Here is a 25,120-nt window from a genome sequence, read left to right on the forward strand (position 1 = left end):
TGTGAACTGCAACAAATCTGCAGCCAATGTTAGAATAAGTTTAAAAAAATCTGATTTAAGTAGAAGAAGTCATAAAAACCAATCTGATTTCAATTTAAACATATGTAATTTGAAATATTTAACCAGTTAAATTATGTTTTAATTAATAAAAAAGGCCCTTTTTGCTTGTAAAACTTTGCGATTATGGAGCCCGCATGTGTTTGTAAACTACCAGTATTTAAAATAAGCTGTACTTTTCAAACCCACTCCACAAAAAAAGGTGTTTTTGGTGTTTTTAACATATTGTTGTAGCACGATGGAGGACTTATATAAAGAAAATTCAGCTTAAAATGGCATTTCTCTGTATTTTTTTATCCAAATCCTTGTGAATTCAGTAGCAGACTGCTCAGGTAATACAACTCCCTGGCTGATCATTTAAGAAGCTTTTAATTATTTTAATTCATTGATTTTCAATCTATTTAATCCATTAATTTTTTACTTATTCTTTCCTATAATTTATTTTTATCCTTAAATTTTTTAACCCACTGACTCCTATTGTTTTTATTGTGCTTTTATGTGTGCATGTGTTTATGATTGCTAGGAGATAACCACTTTTACATTTTCTCAGGGATTACTAAGGATCCTATCGAATCAGAAGCAGACGAAAAACACATTTGGAAAAAGATTGTAGTTGTTATGTACAAACTACAAAAAATGTTATATTATACATTTATTTTGTTCATTTTCATGGCACACAACAAAAAATTATTTAGTATTCTTGACTTATTGAAAATGACAGGGGTCAAAAAGAAGAAAAACTTATTTTTGCCAAAATTTAAAAAAATGAGCTATTTTAACCACATATATCTCTTTCTAATACTCATAATTAAAGTATAATTATGCTTTTACATGATTCCTGAGAAGTTAAGAAACGATTGATTAAAATCCCTGAGATAAATTTTTGTTTGTAACTTGTACTATAACTATTTTTTTTAATTCGAGATGCCAGCCAAATCCCAAGGTCAAATGTCAAAGAAACTTTAGGGGTTGTTGTGGACTTAAGCAGCGTATACGTGAAAGAGGTTTTTGTGGTTAGTGAATGTGTCACTGTGTGTATTTTCTGTTGTACTACATACTGTTAATGCCTTTTTCCTTTCAGGTCTTTTAATGCTTTTTTTTGTTCTTTTTGTCATTGAAAATACAATAGCGTCCCTGCAGTCAGTGACTGCTGCCATAATAAATACCAACATTGGTTCAAAGCTAAATACCATGTCTGAAAATAAATAAATAAATAAATGTTGCAGCTTTCCAGATCGCCACTTGAGACATGTTTCAGCGGGGATCATTTTCCAATCAGCTTTCACCTTCATAGATCCGACTCCACACACAAAATCAACTTATTTACAGTCTGGCTGCAGAACCTATTTCGATGTTCATTGCTTCACAAGAACTCACCTGGCTGACAAAATAAGAAGGAATAAAGCTGCACACGACGTGGATAGTACAATGTGGTCTTTTGCCCCCTTTTAGAGGGCAGCGTGCCAACATTAGCTAAATGAGCTGGCATGATGCTAATTGAGAGGCTAAGTGCCAAATTAGCACAAAAAACTGCAAGGCTGCCAAAATGAGTGAGCAGGATAGTTGTGTATAAGCAAAATTAGCATAACAAGCTGGGATGATGCTAACATGAGGGCTAAGTCTCAAATTAGCTTCAAAATGTAAAGAAAAAAGGCTAATTGGTCAAACAAGCTTGATGCTAATGTGGTTACAGGAGCTCAGTTGGAACATCCTGATGTGAAAGCAAAATTGACATTTTTACTTTAGAATACATATGGGGATCTTTTTTAATAAATTCCTAAATAAAGTCCTAACATTAAAAAAATACATATGCTTTTTTTTGCTAACTTATTCTGATCTCCTGTGTGTTGAAGATGTTTGGGATTGGAACATGTGAGCCAATTCTAAAAGGTGAAGTAGTTTTTTCTTTTTTTAATTCAGTAATATATTTATAATGTATCATTAATTAACAATAGTAAATAATGCATCTACATCTGATTTGTTAAAATTTTTTTTTACAACTTTTAAACAAAAAAAGGAACTTCAACTTCATTTTTTAATGCATTTGTGTACAATTAAAAATATAGTACTCCCAAAAGAAAAGAGAAAAACATTCTTTAAATGTATATAATCATCTGCGCATGTTTTCCTTCATCACTGTGGTCTCCGTTTTCTCAGGGAGGCTGTAGACGGTGATGGAGATGTTTGTGTGGTAGAAGACCTCTTCCAGAATCTCGGCCACTTTTGACCACTTCAGTCGGTCCAGACCACACCCAATGCTGCGAAGGAGAACACGACAGACACAAGCAGCAAGTTCAATCCCCCCCACGTAAAACCTTTATCTGGAAAACAGGAGGAAACACCAACCGCGGCATTGATATTCTCGTCACGCCATATTTTACGCAGTGAGACTTCATATCCTCCAGGCTCCGTTTCAGGCTGTCATAGGTCGGTTTCTGGTTATATTTTGCCTTTGTTATCTGTTTGAAAATACAAGAAAAAAAAAAACAGCTAAATAGGTATCGGTGGCAATAAGTTTGGTTAAGTGTTTTACAACAACTTTATTTTTACCAAATAGTAGATGAAACGTCCCTTTTTCCTTAGTACAGCGCACTGTCCGCTCACTTTCTCTGTAAAAAACAAAACAAGATGCAAAATGTAATTCATCAAACACTCCAGCAAGGATTAATGATGCGCTTTTAAACTATTCAAGAATGTAGAACTTTAAACTTTAGAAAGGGGTGACAAAAGGATAAATCAGTTCATAATAACAGTGGCCTAGAAGTCCAATAAAATCAATCACTGCAAAAATACATTAAAGATCACAACTGCAATACAAAAAAATAACATAAAACCAAAACAAAATTCCAGAAAAAAATAAAACATATTAAAGTGAAATAGTCGAGAAAACAAAAGTAATCTCCAGAAAACAAAATGAAGTGTTGAAGAATTAAATGCAATAAGAATTCAAATAAGGTAGGTATTATGGATATTTGCTGACTGGATGATGACATTTCATTTTTGATGCTTGAGTTTTTTTTTTTTTTTAATTGCTTCTTTTGTGTCAAAAAGTGTTATGATCAATATGGAGAATATCCAGTATTGCTTCATGCCAAACATCACAAAAAAAATGAATTTCTGGAAATTACTTTTGTTTTCCAAAGTGCTTCATGATTATCTAATTGTTTAGGGATTGCATTCTGGTTTCTGGAATTTTGGTATTAATTTTTTTTCTCTATCACTCTTTTATACATCTTTAATGTGTTTTTGCAGAGTGATTTGGACTTCAGGGCCACCGTACAAAAACGAATATCTAAAGCGTGCATAGACGAAAAGTTATTATTATTTTTACAACAATACATTGTGGGAAAGTATTTATAGAGAATTGCAGCACAGTAAAGAAGAAACAACTAATTTTAAGTGTGGTTATAGTCATTTCCTTGGTCGTTTTATTTATTTTTTCAAAGAAACGTTTACATTTATTATTAATATTATTATTAAACCGGGTAACTCACTCTGTTCCTTTAACTCAGCCACACCAGCGAACTTCCTCTTGAACATGATCGCTATGCCTGCCCCCATGCGGCAGTCCTCACTGATGCAGTGCGCAAGGGCTTCCTCCGGCGGGCACGAGAACAGATCCCCGCTGACATACGCGAGGCTCCAGCTGTCATCTACGCTCTGACCAGCAGAGGGCAGCACCGCCCCACCATGTAACTAAACAGGAAAGACAAGCAGGAAAATGAAAACAACTGCTGCAAACCCCTCTCTAGCGTAAACATTTGTTAAATAAAAAAAATAAACTACCTTTCCTTTTCCAGGCCTGTCTAGTGTCATAGATTCCGACGACATGAATAAGTAGAAGTTGTGTCAAATGGTTTTGATTCGGCTTAAACGAAAGGTCTTTAAAAGAGAAACAAACAGCGCATGACTACTGACGTGTTCGGTTACCTTTATAACTAGTTACACTTTTCGTCTTGGATAGAAAGTACTTCAAAAACACAAAAAGAAAGAAAAAAAATGCTAGATATTGGCTTTAATGCAAAACAGTCCAGCTTCGGTTTGGCAGATGGAAGGAGCTTTAACATACAGTCGTTGATTCTCGCGAGAATAAACGAGATTTGTCTCCTTCCTCTTTATTTAATATTAAACATTTAAGTCACTTTTAACCTGTGTTTAATGTAATAAAAAACACTGAATTGTACTTAACTGGTTAAGGGATACATTTGAAAGAGAACTTAGACATTTTAAAGCTTTATAAATTAAAACTATGCCCATTTCTCTGAGCAAAAAGTAAGCAATTTAACTGTACTACAAAACACTTGCTGGCCTCTTTATTAAACACACCTGTCCAACTGCTGATTAACACACATTTCTAATCAGCTCATCACAAAGCAGCAACTCAATGCATTTAGAGGTGCAGACATGGTCAAAATAGATCCAGAAAAGTTATTTAGGTGGTTTTATCTGTCATGGTTGTTCTGATGATTTCAGAAACTACTGATCTACTGAGATTTTCACACACAAACATCTCCAGGGTTTACAGAGAAAAAGAGGAAATATCCAGTGAGTGCCAGTTCTGTGGACAGAAATGTTGATGCCAGAGGTCAGAAGATAATATTTTCTTTAGGCCCCTTAAAGTGTACCAATTGACCATGGTTACAAAGCCACAGCCTACCTGATCGTTGTCGCTGACCATGTCCATCCTTTTATGACCACAGTGTATCCATCTTCTGATGCTACTTCCAGCATGTCATAAAGCTGGAATCATCTGATTTCTAGAACATGTCAATGAGTTTATTGGCTTCCACAGTAAGCAGATCTCAAAGAGCACCTTTTGAATGTGGTGGAACGAGACATTGGAATCAATGTTGAATCTATGCCACCAATGATTAAGGAAGTTCTGAAGGAAAAAAGAGGTCAAACCCAGTACTAGCAAGGTGTACCGTACCTACTGGCCGGTGACTATACTTATCTATGCTAAAAAAATGCTTGAATTTTACTTTATGCTATCCATATAATGTTAGCTTAAAATGTTCAAACTGAGTCAAACGTATTCAGTTAGTATACTTCCAACACTACAGACTGATAGTCGGTGGTATACTTGCTATACTCAAGTGTGCTTGATAAAATTAAATTAAAGTGTACTACTTCTTAAGGGATCTTATGCTTGTTGGTTTCAGACCCTAATTTAACAACTAAGCAGGATAACATTTAACTTAAATGGAGTTTGGGAATAAATGGTTTTATGCCTTATAATGTACTGCAATGGTTAGAATAATTTTAGCACTTAGCTTTAGTACACTTGTATTACTTTTGGTAATGTCTTTGATTATTTAGTTCCTTAGAATCATTCTCTTTTAATATCAATATATTTGTTAAAAAAAAGGCAAATTTTAGGGTTATTTTGAGTAAATTTATTGATGATTATTGTATAACACACAAAGGAAAAGAGAAAATGCCCCATGGTTGCATATACAGCATCTACATCATCATGATCAGTGGTTCTCAAGACTACAGTTGTTGATTGAGCTCAATTCTGCATTTTTGTGAGCAAAGTTGCTTTACATAAACATCTAAACATAGATTACATTATATATACATGTACTGTATGTACATTCACAGGAGGGTTGGATCAGACTGACTATCCATGTTCCAGCATTAGAAGTCAGCGCTGCGTCGTCGCTCATTGATCCAGTCCCCGGGGTTGACGTCCATCTGCAGCATCTTCATCACCCACTTGTCTCTCCGCGCTCCATCGATAAACTCATCCAGTGACAGTTCCCCTAAAGAAAAAAAGTCACTTCATATGATTTTATTCCAAATCCCAAATTCATGATGTTATGAAGACATTAATAATTGAACTTAAACAGACGATCACAAACTCTCACCATCTCCGTTTTCATCAACCAGCTCAAATATCCGATCAACCACCTGGTCTGGGGTAAGCAGATTACATTCTTCATCCAGCTCTCCGTGGCAGGCTTTCTTCAACCGATAAATAGACTGAGAGGGACAAAAAAATGGGTTACAGTAACACCTACTTAAAATTTTCCTTTCAAATAAACTTTATCAATCATTGATGTCGTGGACGATCATACCTCCACAATTTCAAGAAGCTCTGTTTTGTCGATGCACCCGCTCCCATCTTTATCATACATTTTGAATGTCCATTTAAGTTTGTGCTCCAGTTTTCCCCGAAGTACTAAATTCAAAGCTGCAACATACTCCAGGAAATCAATGGTGTTGTCCTGTGGACACAAAGAAAACCTTGAGAGGGGCCAGATTTATTGATTATTTTTTATCATGCTTCCATAAACCCCTCTAGGTTACATTCAGAATGTCAGCAGTAGAAATATTTTTTTATTGTAATGAAAAGGAAGATATTATAAGTAGCAAATGAAATAGTAAATAAGAAGCTATATTTACAGCATCAGAACCTAAATGGACCCAAAAATCGACCTTATACTTACGCCGTTTTTGTCGAAGGCCCGAAACATGTTTTCTATGTAATCTGCAGCCTCTTTGTTGTTGGTGACACCAAAGAAACTCTTGAACTCGTGCATGAACAACGTCCCACTCGGGCACTCCACAACAAACTTCTTGTACCATTCCTGCAGCTCCGCCACATCGATCTCCTTGTCTGGGTCGCTTTCCTCGCTCAGCCGCTGACCCATAATGGGAAGATTTTCTGTAACTCCCCAAATATTAACCTGTTTTTTTTAACCTACATGAAGATGTTTTATTTGGGTCTCCTTTTTCCTCTACAAATCCATAAATGTGACAACAATCCAACGAACTTTGGAATTATTCAGGTAAGAGTAAAAGGAGAAGAGTTATTCTGCTGTGTATTCCTCCAAATCCCTTCTGAAAGTGAGGCTGAGACATTGACAGATATGCATCACATGGTACAGGATTAGAAATGAAGACTTGTCTGGAGCAATTAGTTCACACCCAGATGATGAGGGGATTTCCTTTGTGATGCTGCTTGTGCTAATTCCAAACAAAACATGCAAGTAAGGACTGTCTGTTCTGAGAGCCATGAAGCCACAAGGTTTCTCCTCCCATCCACATGCAAAAATAAACAAGTTAGGGCCAAAATGCACCCATATGTTGAAATACACTCCTGATCAAAATCATAAGACCAGTTAGGAAAATGCATAACTTTGCATTTATCACAGCTGGACCTCACAAGGTTCTAAATAGAGCTCAAAACATGCAAAAAGAAGAAAGAGGAGCAACGAACAAATAGTTTTAGGAGCCAATTTATTGGAGATAACTATTTAAATGAGTAAGATTGTTCATCAGCGGATCAAAAGTTTGACACAACGGCCCTCAAAAGACACAAACTGCACCAAAACTTCAATTTTCTAAGAAGTAATCATCATCTCAAAGGCCAAAAAAAGCTGAATTTCTTTAAACGTGGCAGGATTGTTGAGCTCTCACATCGACCCATCACTGTTGAGGTAGGATGCAGTAAAATGGTCATTTTTATTTTTTTTCTTAAAAGATCCTAAAGGCAAAAAGGTCAAGTGACAGACCCCAAAAAATGTCACCGACACTGAGCCAGGGGTTCCAAAGGGATATTTACCATTAAAACCATCACTGGTGCTGACTGATGTCCAGACGGCATCTGCAGGAGAAGTTCTTCAGAAACAAAGAAAAAGCCTCCTCAAAGATCAAGTCTTCATTAATGCAACACAATTACCATGGATGAACTTTGCAAGGGAACACCAAACATGCAAACGTAGAAGAAAGTTTAGTTTTCTTCTCTGACAAAAAAGTATGGGGTGTTTTTTCCTTCAGTGGAACAATGGAGCTTCAGGTTGTGCAGTCGGTGTGGAGATGTTGCAGGGGGCATCCCTCCTCACTGAGGGTCCTCGTCTGTGGAGAATAACTTGGTTTTCAACAGGACAATGCTGCAGTTCACAATCCCCGCCTGACAAAGGACTTTTTTCTCACCCTATTAGACCAGCCTGTATGTTCTCCTGACTTAAATCCAATTTAGAACGTTTTGGGGATGTTTGGTTTACAAAAATCCCCATTTCCTTCCAGACAGTATATGCCATTCATAAAACCATCTTCACCACTGGGCACAACCTTTCCAAAAGCCTTTGTTTTTTTTCTGAAATGGTCCTAATCTTTTGATCAGCTGACGAACGGCTCATTTCAGTTAAATTGTTGTTTTCATTAAATTGTCTGCTCAAAATGTTTGAAGCTCAATTTAAACTCTTGTTCAAGTGTAGCCATACAAGATGCAAAATCATGCAAAATAACTAATATTGATCAGGAGTGTATGTGGCACAAGCTAAAAATGGAGCTCAAATTCAAATTTGGCAAAGCTTGGCATTTCCCTCATGAGGGTTAAAGTAAGGTGCTGCGCAGTGGTGCAGTGGTTAGCGCTGTCGTCTCACTGCAGAAAAGGCCCTGCTATGAATCCCAGCCAGGACCTTACCGTGTGGAGTTTGCATGTTCTCGTTTTCCATGCCTGGATGTGAGTGTGTGGTAGTTCTTTGAACCTACGACAGACCTGTTTAGGGGATACTCCACCTTTGGGTTGGCTCCAGCAATCCTTTGACCCCCAAAGTGGGTTCTGAAAATGGATGAATGGATTGGTCAAAGTAGGAATTCAATGAAAAGATGGTATTTACTTGAATATTATAGCTGGTAGAAATGTGACATAACTCCTAACTTAGTAGCTTCATGACAGGCTCAATAAGTTCACTTATTCTCAAAAACTTCTGTTTGCACGTCTTGAAGATGAGGGTGTTGTTGTACGTGATGGACAGACCACTGAGGTGTTCTTGGGAAAGACCTCATGCTTTACTGGGGAAACCAGCATCGGTTTATAGAAATGCTCAGATCCATAGCTTGAGCTGACCACAGGAATAGACATAATCTTAGCTTAGAAGTGTCAAGGCCATCAGGGAGATGCTTGATGTTATCCTCGGGTGATTAGGATGATTCACACACACGTGGTCTTGCACAACATTTGCTTTCTGCCGAACACCTTGTGTGTTTTTTCTAGTGTTTCTTCTTGTACAGAAAAATATTTAGTTAGCCACCAATAGTGCAAGTTCTCCCACTTGAAAAGATGAGAGGCCTGTAATTTTCATCATAGGTAGCTCAACTATGAGAGACAAAATTAAAAAAAGAAAATAAAATCCAGAAAATCCCATTGCCAATTTTTTAGAGAATTTATTTGCAAATTATGGTGGAAAAGAAGTATTTGGTCAATAAAAAAAGTTCATCTCAATACTTTGCTGGCAATGACATTTTCTGTAAGTCTTTCTGTAAGGTTTTCACAAACTGTTGCTGGTATTTTGGCCCATTCCTCCATGCAGATCTCCTCTAGAGCAGTGATGTTTTGGGGGTCTTACTGGGCAACACAGACTTTCAACTCCCTCCAAAGGTTTTCTATGAGGTTGAGATCTGGAGGACCTGGATCTAGGCCACTCCAGAACCTTGAAATGATTTTTACCTTCGCTACCTGGGTGTGTTTGGGATTGTTGTCATGCTGAAAGACATGGCTACGTTTCATCTTCAATGCACCTACTGATGGAAGGAGGTTTTCAATCAAAATCTGACTATACATGACCCCATTCATTATTTCTTAGTTTGCATGGATCAGTCGTCCTGGTCCCTTTGCTGAAAAACAGCCCCAAACCATGATGTTTCCACCCCCATGCTTTACAGTAGGTATGGTGTTCTTTGGATGCAACTCAGCATCCTTTCTCCTCCGAACATGAAGAGTTCTTACCAAAAAGTTCAATTTTTATTTCATCTTACCATAGAACATTCTCCCAATCCTCTTCTGGATCATCCAGATGCTCTCTATGTACTGGCTGCAGGGGGACACGTCTGAGTCCCTGCGGCGTGGAGCGTTACTGATGGTAGTCTTTGTTAGTTTGATCCCAGCTCTCTGCAGCTCATTCACTAGGCTGGTTCTGGGATTTTTGATCACCGTTCTTGTGATCATTCTGATCCCACAGGATGAGATCTTGCGGGGAGCCCCAGATGGAGGGAGATTATCAGTGGTCTTGTATATTTTACATTTCCTAATAACTGATTTCTTTACACCAAGCTGCTGCAGATTCAGTCTTTCCAGCCTGGTGCAGGTCAACCATTTTGTTTCTGGTGTCCTTAGACAGCTCATTGGTCATAGTGGAGTTTGGAGTGTGACTGTTTGAGGTTGTGGACAGATGTCTTTTATATAAATAAGTTCAAACAGGTACCATTAATACAGGTGACAAGTAAGAGGACAAAGGATCCTCTTACAGAAGTTGCAGGTCTGTGAGACAGAAATCTTGCTTGTTTGTGGGTGATCAAATACTTATTTTGCACCATGATTTACAAATACATTCTTAAAAAAATCATACAAGATGATTTTCTGGACTTCATATTCTCATAGTTGAGGTATGATTAAGGTATGATTAAGTTCATTTTATTATGTATAGTTGACTGTATAGCAAATATACAATAGACCATGTACGTGTAGTGTAGGAGGTCAACTAACGGAAAACTTCAGACTTAATTGGAACATTTTAAGTAACCTTCAAGTATTCTACCTTACTATTTTGTATGATATACTTGTAATAGACTTAGACTTGTTTTGGTGGGGAATTCCTGCATGGAATTTAACAGTTATATCCAATTCTTGTCTGATCACAGATGTACCACAAACACCCCCCAAAAAGTCTATTTTGGACAAATATTCCAGGCTCAAAAATCAGTCAGTTTATTCCCAGCTCTTCCATCCCAGGATTCTGCAAAGGTCAAACACAACTTGCAACTAAAATGCACAACTTGTAACTCTCCAAATGTGAGCATTTATTGCTTTCCACGAATACTATCGTACAAGCTCGAGCCTTCCATTTTCAGCACTTTTTACAAAGGCAGTGGACATGTATTAAAAGTCTACAAAAACCGATTTACAGGGATGTATCGTAAAAATCCTAATTATCAAAAGTTATAGCTGCTGAACTAATAATTGACATACAGAAAGTGTAAGTACCTTGTGTTTTTGCAGACGTGGCTACCTTCGCACCAAACCAAAGTTGTGTGTAACTAATGAAAGCGGTCACTACTGGCACGACTGCGTTAGACTGACTTCATAGTTACAAAGCAAAAGAGTTTCCACATCTTTCAGGGGGTCAAGCTTACCAAGTGCAAGATAATAAAACGTATTTCATGGTGTGTGCTTCATACAAAATACAGATACATACTTAATGACAGATCAACTGGAGAAACACATTCATTCATCCCCAAAACAAAGTACTGTGCTTAAGTGAAAACACAAGTCTGCCACAGGATGTCTTTGGAAATAAATGCCAAATAAAAATGAAGTTACTGGATAAATTATCAAGATTAAATTACAATTTTCAGATATAAAAAAAGATTACAAATCTGTTATTATTCAAAAGGAAAATAGGCAGTCTCCTTGATGTAGTTTGAATTGTCTCCTTCCAGTTTGAAAAAGACCTGGTAGTGAGTGGCCACGAGAAGCTGGAACTGAAGAAGACCGGCGTGCGTCTGTGGGAAGTCTCAAGGTCAACGTCACTCTTGGTCCTGATGCCTGAAAGTCCTCAGTGCTACAGATATACCCTTGGTGTGGTATCATACAGTGTGAAAAGAAAAAATAATATGTATATAAGGGGAGCAGAAAAGTCAGTTGGCATGCTAGCCTTCAAGTCAGTGCTGCTCCTCAGGCTCTGTTGCAGTCTCTGGGTTCTCTAAAGTGTCAGCACTGCCCTCTGTTGACAGGTCGGGTGAAGTGCTGGATGAAGACACTTGCTTGTCGCTGGTTAAGCTTTCTCCATCACTGCTACTACTGCTGCTGCTGCTGCTCTCCTCACTTCTCTCCTCAAAGCTTGCAGTCTGCGCTGTTGGAGCCAAGTGCTCTGATTGGTCCTCGGTACTGTCAATCAGAACGGAGTGCTCAGCTCCTTCCTCCGACGAATCTCCAGCCTTGTCAGAGGATTCTGTTTGTGTACTGCTGGGCTCTGTGGACAGGAAGTGTAAAAAGCTTTACAGTGTTTCTGAGCTTCCAGCACACTGTACTTTAAAGATCATAGGGAAGCTGTAGCTTAATAGGGGAAGATTTACAAAAAAAATCTGATTAGAATAATTATGAATGGAATCAGTTAAAGAAGGACAATCCCTTTGAAGTCCAACTTTTCTCTTAATTAAGTGCATTATAAAACCGAAAAAGGAGAACCAGTCATTGTAAGAGTCAATGGTAGTAGAGCTCGTATCACTACCAAATAGGAATGCGACGATTCACTTTCACCACAATTCGGTTCAAACCTCCATTTTTTTGGTCAAAAATATGATGTGTGTATTAAAAAAAATGTAATTTAACACTTGGCTAATGAACAAATCAGTGATAAAAAAAAAACTTTCAACTGGCTCATACTAATACGACAGAGAATTAGGGTCACAAAAAAAAGTTATATTACGAGATTTAAAGTTGTAAATATACCGTTTTTATCTCGTAGATTTATTCATTTAAATCTTGTAAATTTACGACTTTTTTGTCATAAATTTACTACTTTTAATCTCGTAAATTTACGAGTTTTTTTTTTAAATAAATGTACAACTTTTAATCTCGTGAATTTTATTTTTTTTCTCATAAATGTACAACTTTTAATCTCGTACATTTGATTTTTTTAAAATAAATTTACAACTTTTAATCTGGTCAACCTACAAGTTTTATTTTCGTAAATTTACAACTAGCATACAGTCTAGCGAGTGAATGCTGTGTGCAGCAGCAGACCGACCAAACTGAAAAAGCTCCGATAAAAACACAACTTTGGGTTTTTTCTCATTTATTTATGACTTTTTACTTGTAAATTTACAAGATTTAAAGTCATAGTCGACTTTAAACATGTAAATTTATGAGAAAGCAAGTCATAAATTTGGCCCTTCTACTTTGAAAGTCATAAATACATGACTTTATTCTCGTATTTTAACAGTTAAAATTTTATTTTCACAAATTTAGAAGATTTAAAGTCGTAATTTAAAAACATATTTTTGTTTCTGAATTGGAACTAATACTCTGTAGTACACTAAGCCTAGTGTAAAGTAATAAAACAATAAATGCAAAATCCGTCTTAAATTTAGCTCAATTGTTTGACACTTTCAATATAAACATACTGAAAGGTGTTTGAACACATCTATATGGAAAGTCCTGCTACATACCGGTATCCCGGCTGTCTGACGTACTCGGCGTGTCATGAGAAGATTCTCCTTTGCAGTCTTCACTAGATCCTTCTGAAGATTCCCGTGTCTCTGAAGAGCTTTCTGATCCATTATGATACGACGAGTCGCTTTCTTCACTTGCTGCTTCATCCTCCTGTTTTACTTCAATCTTTAGTCTCTTGGCTGCAAGTTGCTCAGAATCCTCTCCCTCCGGAGGAATTTTGCTCTTTAGCCCACTTTTTGATGTCGTCTCTTTCTCTGACGATGGGGCGTCGCTGTGGCAAAGCAGAAAATAATCAACAAAAATCTCTTCTAATGGTTGTAGAATTTAAGATTTGGAAAAAAGGACAACTTTTGAACCTTTATATTGTGTTAAGGTCAACATTGACCTGTTTTCAAGTGTGAAGATGGGTCAAATTTGACCCCAACACAATATAAGGGGGAAAGAGATGGCGAGATGTGGACTCAACGGCAGTAAAAATCGGTCATTAAATGGTTTGACTCCATTAGTTACCTCATGTGGTGCTCTTCCGTCTCAGTGGCCGACTGTGGTTCTTTACTGACTGAACAGTCTGGGAGGCCATTTGTGGAAAGTGAAGTCGACAGTGACAGCTTTGGTCTGTTGTGTGTTTTTGGTGTGCTGGGTCCATTCACATTTCGACTGTAAACAAAAACAATCACATGGAGCTGAATGATTTAGACTTTGTTTGACATATATAAAGGGGTGGGTCTAATTTTACTGTACTTGGGGTTCCATCTTACTCACCTGGCCAGAGAGTGTGTCTTATCTTACCTCTGGCATTGTGAGTTTTAAAAAGGTACAAGTATTTCCTGTCCTTAATGCCAAACAGAATTCAACTTTTTCCATCAAAAATGGGTTGGAGTGTAACTGTCAACTCAACTTTTCTTCTTTTTTTTTCCCCCTATAAATAATTTGCGATGTCATGAAATCTCAGACTAAACATCCTTGGAAGAGTAGTGCTGCAGCAGGAAAGAGGTTTTCATCCCAGGTTTTAAGTATAAGTGTGTCTGGTGTGATGCATAGCCAAAGTTTTAAAACAAGAGCCAAAAAAAAAGTTTAAAAAACTACTATGTGGGTTTTTGTTCGAAGAATATGTTTTAAACCGTGAAGAAGGACAGAATTTTTCCTGTTTCTAAAAACATACTTCCAGTAGATAACAGTGGATAAAATTACTTTTAAAGGGCTGAAATGTAGGTATGAAGGATTCTGATTGTGGTACTTTACAGAAAAATTCTAACAAAATTCAGTATGAAAAATGCTTAACAAAAAACTTTTTTTTTTTTTTTTTTTTAAATCAGGTGAGTTTAAACTGTCTGAGAGCATGCTGGAAACACATGTTGAGTCTGTGTGTCTCATGTCTGTGTGTAACAAAAATACTGTAATGTTCATTTCCTGTAATCCTTTTTTAAGCCATATTTTCTTCAAGAGTAACACACATAAGTGATCTGTAAGATGCAGAATTAACCCCCCAGCCTGTTTGCTCATCTGTGTTGCTGTGCATCAGTCAGTAAGGAGAAAACGAGGCAGATAAAAGGTGAATTTGTTGTAAATCAGAGAGAGGAATCATCCACAATTTATCAAGTCAGAAAGTGTTGACAGGAGTGTGTAGTATTAAATAAAAATCCCTTTCTTATTTATTTCACAAAGGAATACTAGTGTAATGTGTCAATATCTGTTAATAAAAAAGAAAACCTGATATTTTCACTGAAGTGCATTAAGAAAGTAAAACTAAATGTACCGGTAAATGCCTGATTATGACTGGTTGTGTTTTTAGAAATGAGTTTTAAATCATTTTAGTGACAATTGTGATTTCTGATTTTGAGAGGCGTATCAACAATTTGACCCACATCTGTAAAGATTTATAACCTTTTATCAACATGATCCAGTCTTTTTATGACCACATAACCAAATACGTGTGAGGTCATAAGTAAACCCAAGCATGAACGCTTCAGCACTGATGAGGAGAAACTAACCAGTAGTAAATCGTATCCATTGTGCATGTATTGGAGGCAGATATGCAAATATGGAGCTGATAATGCAAGATCATAATTAGTTTACAATCAGCTTTAATTTCCTGAGAGGCCGAACATATTTGACACTTGTTGCATGTTCTACCCAAAACAGAAATTCCTAATTCAATGGCGAGGCCAAGAGAAGCTTGTCTGCTACTAGTGCCAGGGACAAGGCTCTTATTGTAAAATAGCAAGAGTCTATGGCCACAGAAAAATGGCACTAGCCTACCCCGCCTTCAAAACAATCCACTCATGCGCCACAGATTGTCAAGATAACTCTGTTGGGTAAATTTGAAGCAAAACCAGCATTGTTTGCTTTCTGCACCTGTCGGAACATAAAGACGAGCTACCAGGAAATTTCACACTGTTTGTTCGGTTTACACTAGAGGCTCCATTATTCCTTTAAAAGATGTGAAAGCCACAAAACAACCGTCGCGCTTTAACTTTAAAGTGCAACTGACTCGGCAGAAACTCAAAAGTGATATTATGACATACTTAAACCCAAAGTATCCACCACAGAAAAACAGTTAATAAAAAAACTATGAAAGTTGGCTGTATTGTACTCACTCTGATGTGGGGAACAGACAGCTGACCACCATTACATTCTGCAGGAAACAAAGTTTGAAAAATGAAAAATCCCTGAACAAAACAAAGAAAGTTTGCAAACTTTAAGACAGAGGTGTGTGCCACTTACTTTTTCCAAACCTCTTAGAAACTTGTCAGTACTTGTGTAATTCCGCTTTGGATCCGTAAGGAGTTCACAGAGACGCTGGATGGTGAACGGAACTCTGGGAAATTGATAGAAAGCACAAATTACGTTGAAGAAACAAATCATAAAGGCTTGCAAAATTTGGGGAATTGTTGCTCAGATTTGAAGCTTGTCAATCAAATTCAATGAGCTGATTTCAAACTTCCATATTTGTATTTCACACACTAGGGAGATTATTATTATAACCACTTTTTTATGTAATGATCTATGTATTAGTAGAAAGGCTAAATAAAAAGAGATGTAAAAGTAATACTATTATTTAAAGTGTAAGACAAAAACCTAACTGAACAATTGTTATGGTGATTAGTTGGCAAACAAGCCTCAATTATGACCGACTTACCCACTGTAACCATCCACGATCTTTAAAATCCTCCTCTTCATTTCCTCAAAAGGAACATACTCTACGTTGGGATTCCGTAATGTTCTCTGTTCTGGCGAGGAGTCATGGAAGTCGCTGATGACTTTTTCTAACTTAAACATAAAATAGGTTTTGAACTGTGACCAGGGGATCCTGAAAAACAAACAGTCTATTGGTCAAATGCACAGACTACGAAGGCTTCCACGTTTTATTGTGTTGTTGTTTTTCGGTCAGGGTTTCACATATTTGTGCCTCAGGTGACAATTCGTTGCAGCTATGCATACTTACATAGGTTGTCCTGTCTTGGCAACATGACACAGGAACTGCTCTAGCAGAGGACAGACCTCTTCCTTTCCTTTCTTCTCAAAATCTAAAAGAATGACAGATTATTTATTTTGACTAAAACTGATACAAATGGCATAAACCTTTCTCCCCCACCAATGACACAACTGCACTCACTTGATCCTGGCTATTAATAAACATTATTTGTCCTTAAATTCTGAAATTATTCAACTGTTCCATTTAGTTACATAAAATTACACACCAAAGGGCAGCTTCGCATTAAGTTAACAGATGCAAAGTGCTCTTTTTGTACTTTTGTGCATGCACAAATAAACCCAGCTCACGACAATGGTCAATGAATGCACAAGCATCACTTCAATTTCGCAGAAGTTACAAAGTTAGCATAGTATTTTTAGCACCGTGCTAACACCCCCTGTGTTAGCTGTTCACTCTACTGTTACTTTGCGTCTCCAGCGTGAAAAAAGTTCAACTTTCAGTCTAAATTTCTGCTAGCAAACGTGGAGTTTACATCCGAATCCCCCCAAGTGCTTCCTTTAAAAGCTAGCTGTTCTTGGTAAGCTACATTTCCGAATAATAACGTGCGCAGCGTGGCTAGCAAATAGTACATTTAACCAGTTGAATTTAATGAGTAAAACAATGAGAAATATAAAAAGCATCACTAGTTAGTATAAATGTAAGAATTGCCTTGAAATGCTTCCACCAGCGCGTCGATATCCATAGTTGTGTCCAGGAAATAATTGCTAGTCAGCAGCACGCACTGCTAGCATGTAGCAGCTAGCGAGTCAACAAGCTGTGGCAGTGGAGTCTGCGCATGCGTCTAACATACGTAATTGCGGAAGACGCCGAGATAAACAAAGATCTTTGATGTCCTCGTGGTTATACTGAAAATGTTAAAATTCTAGTTATTTTATATTTTAAAAAATATAACAGTAATGTCAGATATTGTGTTTTTTTTTCCACATTTGAATGCAGTTGAAAAACAGAAGTTTCTCGACTGAACTCTATATGCCGATGGCAACGGGAGACAGCGTCATCTTTTTTTCCTGTGACGGCGCCAACCGCTGAAGAAGTGACCAATGAGTCAGCAGCTGACAGGGGTTCATTTACGAAACGAACCTATATATACAAAAGAAACACAAGAAGCTGCCGAGAAAACCGTCCTCGCGGGATAAACACTCGATATATTTATTTTTTTAAATAAAGTTTTTCTTTTTCAAAACTGGCGATGGCAGTTCCCGCCGCTGCTCTCCAGCTGAGCTCTCAACACAACCTTCGGGATTTGGGAAGGATCCCACATGACAGCGACAGCGACACTCTGCCTTTGCATTCTCCGTGGACTTTCTGGCTCGATAGGTAAGAACGTGTGTTGTTTTAATCCCCACCGACCTGTTGTGTTTTTAGTGAAATCACGTGGTTAAACTCTGTGGTTCAGAACAAAGAAAAGACAGGGCTCGATCTCCATCAACATTTACCACTGGAATTTGTTTTGTTTTTTTACTCCATATCAAATAAAAATATTCTAAAATTGATTTATTTGTTTACATTTTGATCAATTTAAGCGCAACCTATCTGGAAGAACCATAAAGTAGTGTTTTAATAAGATCAATTAATACATAATGTGGTTTTAAGAGAATTGTTATTGTTCTGAAGTTGCTGAGTCACTGTTATATCAGCTGCTTGTGTAAGTGATTTAGCCTCAAACATGAGCATCAACTTTCTCTAAACACCAATAAGTGGATCAGTCTTGAGAAATGTTTGGTAATCAGAGCTGATCACAAGCTTCAACTTGCACTGTGAGCTCAAGTTGGAAACTGCTCTGTTCTAATGGGGTCAGTGTTGTTTACTGCTCACTTGCCTATTTTATCATGTGATTCCCTCATCTCACCTGTCTGTGCAGAGGGCAGCACTGACATGTGTAAAAGTTAAAGCCCAGAAGAAAAGATTTTTAACTTTTTCAAAGAAATATATAATAAATTTGATCATTTTCTCACGCTGTCTTTAGCATTTTTCTCTTATTTTAGTTGCAAATGAATGCAATGTTTCATTTTTATTTACTTTGAAATTATTATTATTTTTTTTTATTATTATCGTTCAGATCTCTCCCGGGTACGACAGCGGCAGAATGTGAATCAAACTTGAAGAAGATCTACACTGTGGAAACTGTCCAGGTGAGAGTTTGACAACAAGAGCAAATTTTTTTATAAAACAATTTCAAGTCCCACTATGATCATTTTTTGATCTAAATGCATTCCCAGTGGTCTTTTGACAAAGATAAAGTTTAAAAATAGATAAATAAATACAAATTCTGAGATACTTTCTGCAGTGCAATAGGAGTTCATCAAAAGTTTGACTCTAAGTTGATGTGGAAGTAAGCTTCTGCTGATATCCCATCATCCCTGTGTTCACACTCTTTCCGGCTAAACCCAAACCTAATATTAGTGCTACAACAAAAGTGGAGCTATCCAGCTGTAGAGCATTGAGCCAGATGCCAGCTCGGATGGGGAAACCAAAAATGCATACATGGATTTTATCATCTACAATTGATGCATCCGAATAAAGCAGAGCAAGGAGGTTGTGGCCCTCCGACTGTAGCATGTACGACACATCTACAAGCTTTTTTCAACGTCATTTTTTCATCTGCTCTTGATTTACAAACAATTTGAATAAAGAAATGCAATTTTAAAATGAATTTTTTCATATATGTCCTCCATCATGAGAAAAAAGCTGCAAGAACATGTTAACCCCGCCCCCACAATTTTCATTGGAGTGAGTCCCCTAGTTGTGTTCATGCTCCCACCTGAACTGACTCAGCTAAATATATTGTTTCTGCTTGTTCCTCCCGGCAGAGCTTTTGGAGAGTTTATAACAACATCCCCGGTGTCTCCAGTTTGCCCCTAAGATGCAGCTATCATCTCATGAGAGGTGAAAGGAAGCCTCTGTGGTGAGTTTGAAGTAGAATGTGGACCAGATTCAGACTCGATGCTTAGTTTGTACAAACACAAAGATCCTTTTTTATAGTGTTATCCTCTAAACAAAATCAAAATATACCTGAAGGGATAAAACTTTACGCAAAATTAAACAAATGTGAAGGATTAATTAGATAAAAAGGTTATTTAAATATGGATCTAAGGATTTTTTCTTTTCAAAGTTTGGACTTTTACGCATCATTACACCTTAGATCCCAGGAGGTGATGAATGAACGCACGCCCAGGATCTTTCTAAGAAAGTTTTACGACAACTCAACTTCACAATAAAAGTCAATTTTCTTAACATACCCTGGTTCCAAAAGCTTTTTGCCCATCCACATAATGAAGGTCATACTGACAATGAATGCTTCAGTACTTTCTTATGTCACTTTTAATTTTAGATTGAAGTTGAGCACAAATAGGGATGTGGTCTTTTGATTGATTGGTCGTCTGCTCTCTAAAAGTCTAAATGGGTGTGTTCCTAACTCTGTCAGGCCAGTTTATTGCCTATTTTCTGAATTTCTTAAGTTTGGAAGCCAAAGTGAGCACTGTATGGCCTCAAATGAGCTTTCCACAAATTTATTGGGCATTCTTTCTCCTTACTTTATTTAGTCATTGGTTCAAAACAGACAAAACTCAACATTCTGAGAGCTGCACTCTGATATAAATAAGCTGATATGTGGTAGAGGTACAGGTTTTCCAAGAGTAGGTAATGTTAAAATAAAAGTAAAACTTTTTTTTTTGGTCAGGAAGTACAAAAAACAAACATATTTGATAAATTACTTCCTGTATTTTTTGCACAAACCTTTAAAGGGCTAATTAGTTGAATTTATCTGACTACTGTACTAGACAGACAGCAGAGCATCTTGTTTTGATGATTTAAACAAGTCAGTATATAATTGACAAAAAAGGGCTACATTAACCTCATTAAAAAAAAAAAAGTTTTTAAAGTAGGTTTTTTTTTTAACTATTTGTATTATGGCGGCATAAAGTTCTGGTTCTGCTAGTTCCTGTGATCCAAGTATCTTATGTAAACAAAGTTAGTGTCCCCAGTAATGTGCCCAGAGCGACTTGAGTTGTCTGCAAACTTCAGAAGCAGAAATAATCTGAAGATGCACAGTAGGGATGATGAAGATGTTTTTTTAATACACCAATTTGTTGATTTGCTCACAGGGAAGAAGAAAGCAACGCTAAAGGCGGCGTTTGGAAGATGAAAGTATCCAAAGAGTGCACTGTAAGTAAGCTGTGCCAAATGTATACATTTATAGCACATTTGTGTCATTAACAAACTCACTCATTTGTCCTCATGTAAACAGCCTTCGGTGTGGAAGGAGTTGCTGTTGGCTACAATAGGAGAACAGTTCAGCGACTTCTGTGCCTCAGGTAAAAACTCTTTTGGGATTAGATGAGAAACAGGTCTCTGTGGGGGGGTTGTCAACATTTCTGTGACTTTATTGCGTGTGATTTCAGAGGATGAAGTGGTTGGGGTCAGCGTCAGTGTTCGAGACAGAGAAGACGTAGTCCAGGTCTGGAATGAAAACGCCTTCTGCTCCAACGAGTCCAACGTCCTGGGAAAAATCTACCAGCTCCTTCCACAGATTTCTTTCAAAGCAGTGTTTTACAAACGTAAGTGTTTTCCCAAGAGAGGGAGGGGATAAACATAAGAAATATTATGAAGTGCGGATTATCAAATTATGTTTTTTTGTTTTTAGCCCACGAGGAGCACCACGCCTTTGAAGGAGGCCGATCACGACACTAGCACGCTCTTGCACGCCAAACCTTTCGCGGTGTACAGTGTTCCTCCCTGCTGATGAAGGTGTTTTGGGTCATGGCGCTCAGGCAAACCACAGAGCGGTTGAGTTATTCCTCATAAGTACCTCAATCCAGCCTAAGTTACATGATTCAGACAAATGAGACGTCACTTTTTTCTGAAAAGTACTGACTTTTCAGAACAAATGTATTTGTCTATTTTAGTCAAAACTGGTTTATTTTATAGTGTTTTATACTAGAATGTTTTACAAAACCAGAAATGAAAGATTAGCGTTTTCTCCCCCTTAAGTTACATGCAATCAAAAATAGTTACTGAGTATTTCTTTTTTATTCAAATGAATGCACAGTTTTACAAAACAGACTGGCTAAAAGAGGTTATTTTAGTTTTTTTCTCTTTCGAAATAGTATTTCAGACATTTTTTATTGTGAACTCTACACAGAAGTCTGTTTAATCATAAGCCTAACATCAAAGCAAAATGTTGCACACTTGTTTTGCCTTGTAAGGACTTACTGGAATGGACAAAGAAGTTCCCAATTATTGTTGTAAAATTGACGTTGCCAAAAGTAGTTGAGGAAAAACTTTTTTTTTTTGTTGTTCTGTCTCAGATATGCACATCACATTTGTATGCAATTGTTTTTGTTAGCATTTGTAATTATCTAATTAAGTGATTAATCTAATTTGCTAATTTTATTTTTATCAGGTATCAACTCTAACACAACGGTGGCCTTGTTTTTTGTTTTTATTTGACCCAAATTAAAATAAATGACTTTGGCTCCCACAAAAAGAGCAACAATAGGCTTACATTTATTTGTACACTTAAACCTTTTTTTAAGGCTGGAAATGTTGTTTTCAGTGCTTATTATAAAAAAATGAAGCACTAAAAAGGCTGCATATCTTTTTTTTATTAGGACTGCTACAGTGTGTTTTATTAAATTTTGACACCGCTGTGGGGTGTTTGTAAAAATCCTGATATTGTGGCTTTCATTTATCAAACCTATTGTTTGTAGCAATGATGGTTCAGGCTAAGATTAACAACGGTAAACATGTTGATTGTTTTGTTTGTCTGTTTTTCCTACTCTTTTTTTTGTCTCTGCTATTCTATAGTTCATATGACAGTAAATGTGCAAACTCTTTTTCTCTAAAGTCCATTGGTGTTCTGTGCCCCGTGTTAATCAGCCATTTGCACTGTTAAAAGTTCTCTGTTCAGCCTGTTGAAATTATGTGTTTGTGTACATTTACAATTGTGTGTTTTTCTCAGTTTTACACCTTTGAATGAAAAAATAAAGTTTATTGAAGGTTTACCCTTTCTTTGCTGTTTTTAAAGTTATTAATAATTAAATGAACATTAATTGAAATTTTCCATTTTTTTTAAGGTTCAAATAAAGCTTAAAACATTCCTCTTTATTTTTCACCAAAAGATGAATTTTCCTTATTTTATACTTTTGTATATCACAAACAGAAAAATATAGTAAGGTGGAAAAAAAATAATATAAGTAATACAGTGGCGCATATATGAACTTCCGGCGACTTAGCTGCTGGCAGTTTGAATATGTCTCCCCCTTGTGGTTGTAAGACTTAAAATTTAAATATTTGACAAAAAATAATCTAAGAAAAAATATTAGTGTATATTCGAAGTTTTTCCATGGTTTCAACACTAAAGCGTTTTTCATATTTTATTTTAATACTTTTATATATTTATCCAATATAAGACACTTTAATAGTTATAAATTACTGCTACCAAAAATTAAAAATATTAATATATATCTTAATATTATTATTATTAAATTATAACTAATATTATTTTGTATGGTTATGCTTATATCTGGATGGGGAGTAACATATTTTTTTTAAGATTTAATTAATAAAAACTTTATTTTTTATTTTAACTTATTATTATATTAGGAAAAATAAGTGAAAAGCGTTTTATGATACACTAGAAGGGTACAATAGATAGATAGATAGACAGATAGATAGATAGATAGATAGATAGATAGATAGATAGATAGGGTATGCGACAAATTCAAACCGGATGAAGAGGTCCGCGTGCTGAAATGACGTCACCATTGTTTACTTTTTCCTAAAGCACGCCCTCCGCTAGCTACTTGTGGCTAGCTCGCTACCCCACCGACAGGAAGGCACAGCACCGAGGGATCTTCTTCTGACACCACCCCGAGTCAAAGATTGTCTGCTAGTTCTTCATACTGTGAGTGAACGAATATTGCTCGGGCTCGTTGACCCTCTCCCGTACGAATGCCCCGCGAGCTCGCTACCTCACCGCGAGGCTCGCGGAGCTCGGAAAATGAACGGAGACAGACAGAAATGTGAGCTAGCGGTAGTTCTGCTGCTAGCTTTTGTTGTAGCCGCTGTTAACGCCACTCGCCGTGCTGGTTGCCAACGTTTTCATTCTGACGTGAACGCGAACTCTCACTAACGCGACCAAAACGTCTAAATTATCACCACTAGCAAATGTTTCAAAGTGTTTTTTATCTGCTTTTAGCCGTTATGTATGCTAATGGTCCAAATTCCTGACGGAAATCTCGCACTACGTGATTCATTTGAACACATTTACTAATGTACCCGCGACACGCTGAAGTAACACAATGTCTATATACTCGCTTTTACACAAAGTACAAATTTAAATGTGAATGTTTAAGCGTTATATCAAGAAACATTCATTCATAATTCTCAGTATGTGTGTGTGTCGGTGCGGCATGGTCGGCCTGTGCACTGCGTTATAAAGCTGATAGTCTATGCTAGTAAAAGGGAGCAAAATACTCAAATTAAACATATTTTTGACGCAATAAATGTTGTTTATTAAATACTCACAACCGAACACTAATATTAAGTTTTGATAAATGTATTTAATGAAATTCACTATAAAGAAAGTTCAGATTTTATTAGTTAGAATTAAGTTTATTTTGTTATGTTTTAGCCAAAAGACAATTAACTCCTAATTATAACATCGATGTAATTCACACCTGTGGATCTTCTTTAAAAAGTAAGAGCATTCTTTGTAAAGCTAAACATTTTGCTAATGCTTTTATTTTCATTTCCTTTCCCATTCCTGGAAAGTTTCCCTCTAGGTGTATTGTAAATGAATTATGTAGCCAACAAAAAAACCAAAAAAAAAAAAAAAAACCCTTATCCCAGAAATAGAGGGTGGATAATGAGTTAAAAAAATACATATGAAAAACTTATAAAGAAAAGTGTTCACTGCACTTTTATCGCTGAAATTCACCCTCCAGCTCCTTCAAAAATGTCCAAAGGAAACTCTGCCCTTTGTCTTCCACACTAATCCTGCTCCTGAGAGCTAAAGTAAACATTGGAAACTTCACCAACAGCTGCCTGTTTTGAGAAGATAAGCTTTAGCTTGAATTGCTGGAATTTTATAACCATATTAGTTATGTTGATATAGCACCACAACTAGATATGGCGTGCTAACACATGGCATTTTTAAAAGCAATATTCTAAAACTATATGTTTACTACTTTTCTTTTTTTAAGCCACAATCTTATTTATGTAGATCTAATCTGACGGTGACACTCAGCGGCGCTCGACAGATTGATTTGATTACCAGATTAATCTCGGTGTTAACTTTGAGCAGCAGCGTTTACAGTTGGGTGGAAGTTTTGTGAACTGTTTCCATTCAGGCTGTCTGTGTAGCTTTCCATCTGCTTGTGCTT

General features: G+C 36.8%; 5 protein-coding genes across 6 annotated transcripts in view; 2 read left to right on the forward strand and 3 right to left on the reverse strand.

The window, feature by feature from the left end:
- Positions 1 to 2,135: 2,135 nt before the first annotated feature.
- Positions 2,136 to 4,401, reverse strand: oard1 (O-acyl-ADP-ribose deacylase 1). Of its 2 annotated transcripts, XM_036212810.1 has the most exons (6): positions 4,247 to 4,401; positions 3,844 to 3,939; positions 3,552 to 3,753; positions 2,608 to 2,666; positions 2,404 to 2,516; positions 2,136 to 2,315 (listed from the first exon to the last, which is right to left on the reverse strand). In XM_036212810.1, exons 2-6 carry the CDS (start codon positions 3,886 to 3,888, stop codon positions 2,168 to 2,170), a joined length of 567 nt encoding a protein of 188 aa, XP_036068703.1. In that variant the 5' UTR covers positions 3,889 to 3,939; positions 4,247 to 4,401; the 3' UTR covers positions 2,136 to 2,167. The 2 variants fall into 2 exon arrangements, with proteins under 2 accessions (XP_036068703.1, XP_024147863.1); XM_024292095.2 differs by lacking the exon at positions 4,247 to 4,401 and having other exon boundaries at positions 3,844 to 4,164.
- A 1,080-nt stretch (positions 4,402 to 5,481) lies between these two features.
- guca1b (guanylate cyclase activator 1B) lies at positions 5,482 to 7,049 on the reverse strand. The gene is made up of 4 exons (XM_024293632.2): positions 6,510 to 7,049; positions 6,138 to 6,287; positions 5,928 to 6,042; positions 5,482 to 5,822 (listed from the first exon to the last, which is right to left on the reverse strand). The coding sequence occupies exons 1-4, from the start codon at positions 6,711 to 6,713 to the stop codon at positions 5,698 to 5,700; spliced, it is 594 nt and encodes a 197-aa protein (XP_024149400.1). The 5' UTR covers positions 6,714 to 7,049; the 3' UTR covers positions 5,482 to 5,697.
- A 3,701-nt stretch (positions 7,050 to 10,750) lies between these two features.
- LOC112159308 (serine/threonine-protein phosphatase 4 regulatory subunit 2-A) lies at positions 10,751 to 17,547 on the reverse strand. Its single transcript, XM_024293314.1, has 8 exons — positions 17,385 to 17,547; positions 16,686 to 16,767; positions 16,380 to 16,550; positions 15,965 to 16,058; positions 15,838 to 15,875; positions 13,751 to 13,897; positions 13,237 to 13,511; positions 10,751 to 12,038 (listed from the first exon to the last, which is right to left on the reverse strand). The coding sequence occupies exons 1-8, from the start codon at positions 17,416 to 17,418 to the stop codon at positions 11,728 to 11,730; spliced, it is 1,152 nt and encodes a 383-aa protein (XP_024149082.1). The 5' UTR covers positions 17,419 to 17,547; the 3' UTR covers positions 10,751 to 11,727.
- A 105-nt stretch (positions 17,548 to 17,652) lies between these two features.
- On the forward strand, positions 17,653 to 22,738 carry LOC112159309 (eukaryotic translation initiation factor 4E type 3). The gene is made up of 7 exons (XM_024293315.2): positions 17,653 to 18,053; positions 18,796 to 18,868; positions 19,547 to 19,641; positions 20,840 to 20,900; positions 20,983 to 21,049; positions 21,137 to 21,292; positions 21,379 to 22,738. Exons 1-7 carry the CDS (start codon positions 17,926 to 17,928, stop codon positions 21,423 to 21,425), a joined length of 627 nt encoding a protein of 208 aa, XP_024149083.1. The 5' UTR covers positions 17,653 to 17,925; the 3' UTR covers positions 21,426 to 22,738.
- Positions 22,739 to 23,491: 753 nt separating this feature from the next.
- LOC112159628 (forkhead box protein P1-B) overlaps positions 23,492 to 25,120 on the forward strand; it is a 15,674-nt gene continuing 14,045 nt past the window's right edge. Inside the window, exon 1 of the mRNA XM_024293836.2 lies at positions 23,492 to 23,640. The gene's annotated coding sequence lies outside the window, so the exon portion shown is untranslated. The remainder of the gene's footprint in view (positions 23,641 to 25,120) is intronic.

Source organism: Oryzias melastigma, linkage group LG7, assembly GCF_002922805.2.
Source record: "Oryzias melastigma strain HK-1 linkage group LG7, ASM292280v2, whole genome shotgun sequence".
In the NCBI taxonomy this organism is placed as follows: domain Eukaryota; kingdom Metazoa; phylum Chordata; class Actinopteri; order Beloniformes; family Adrianichthyidae; genus Oryzias; species Oryzias melastigma.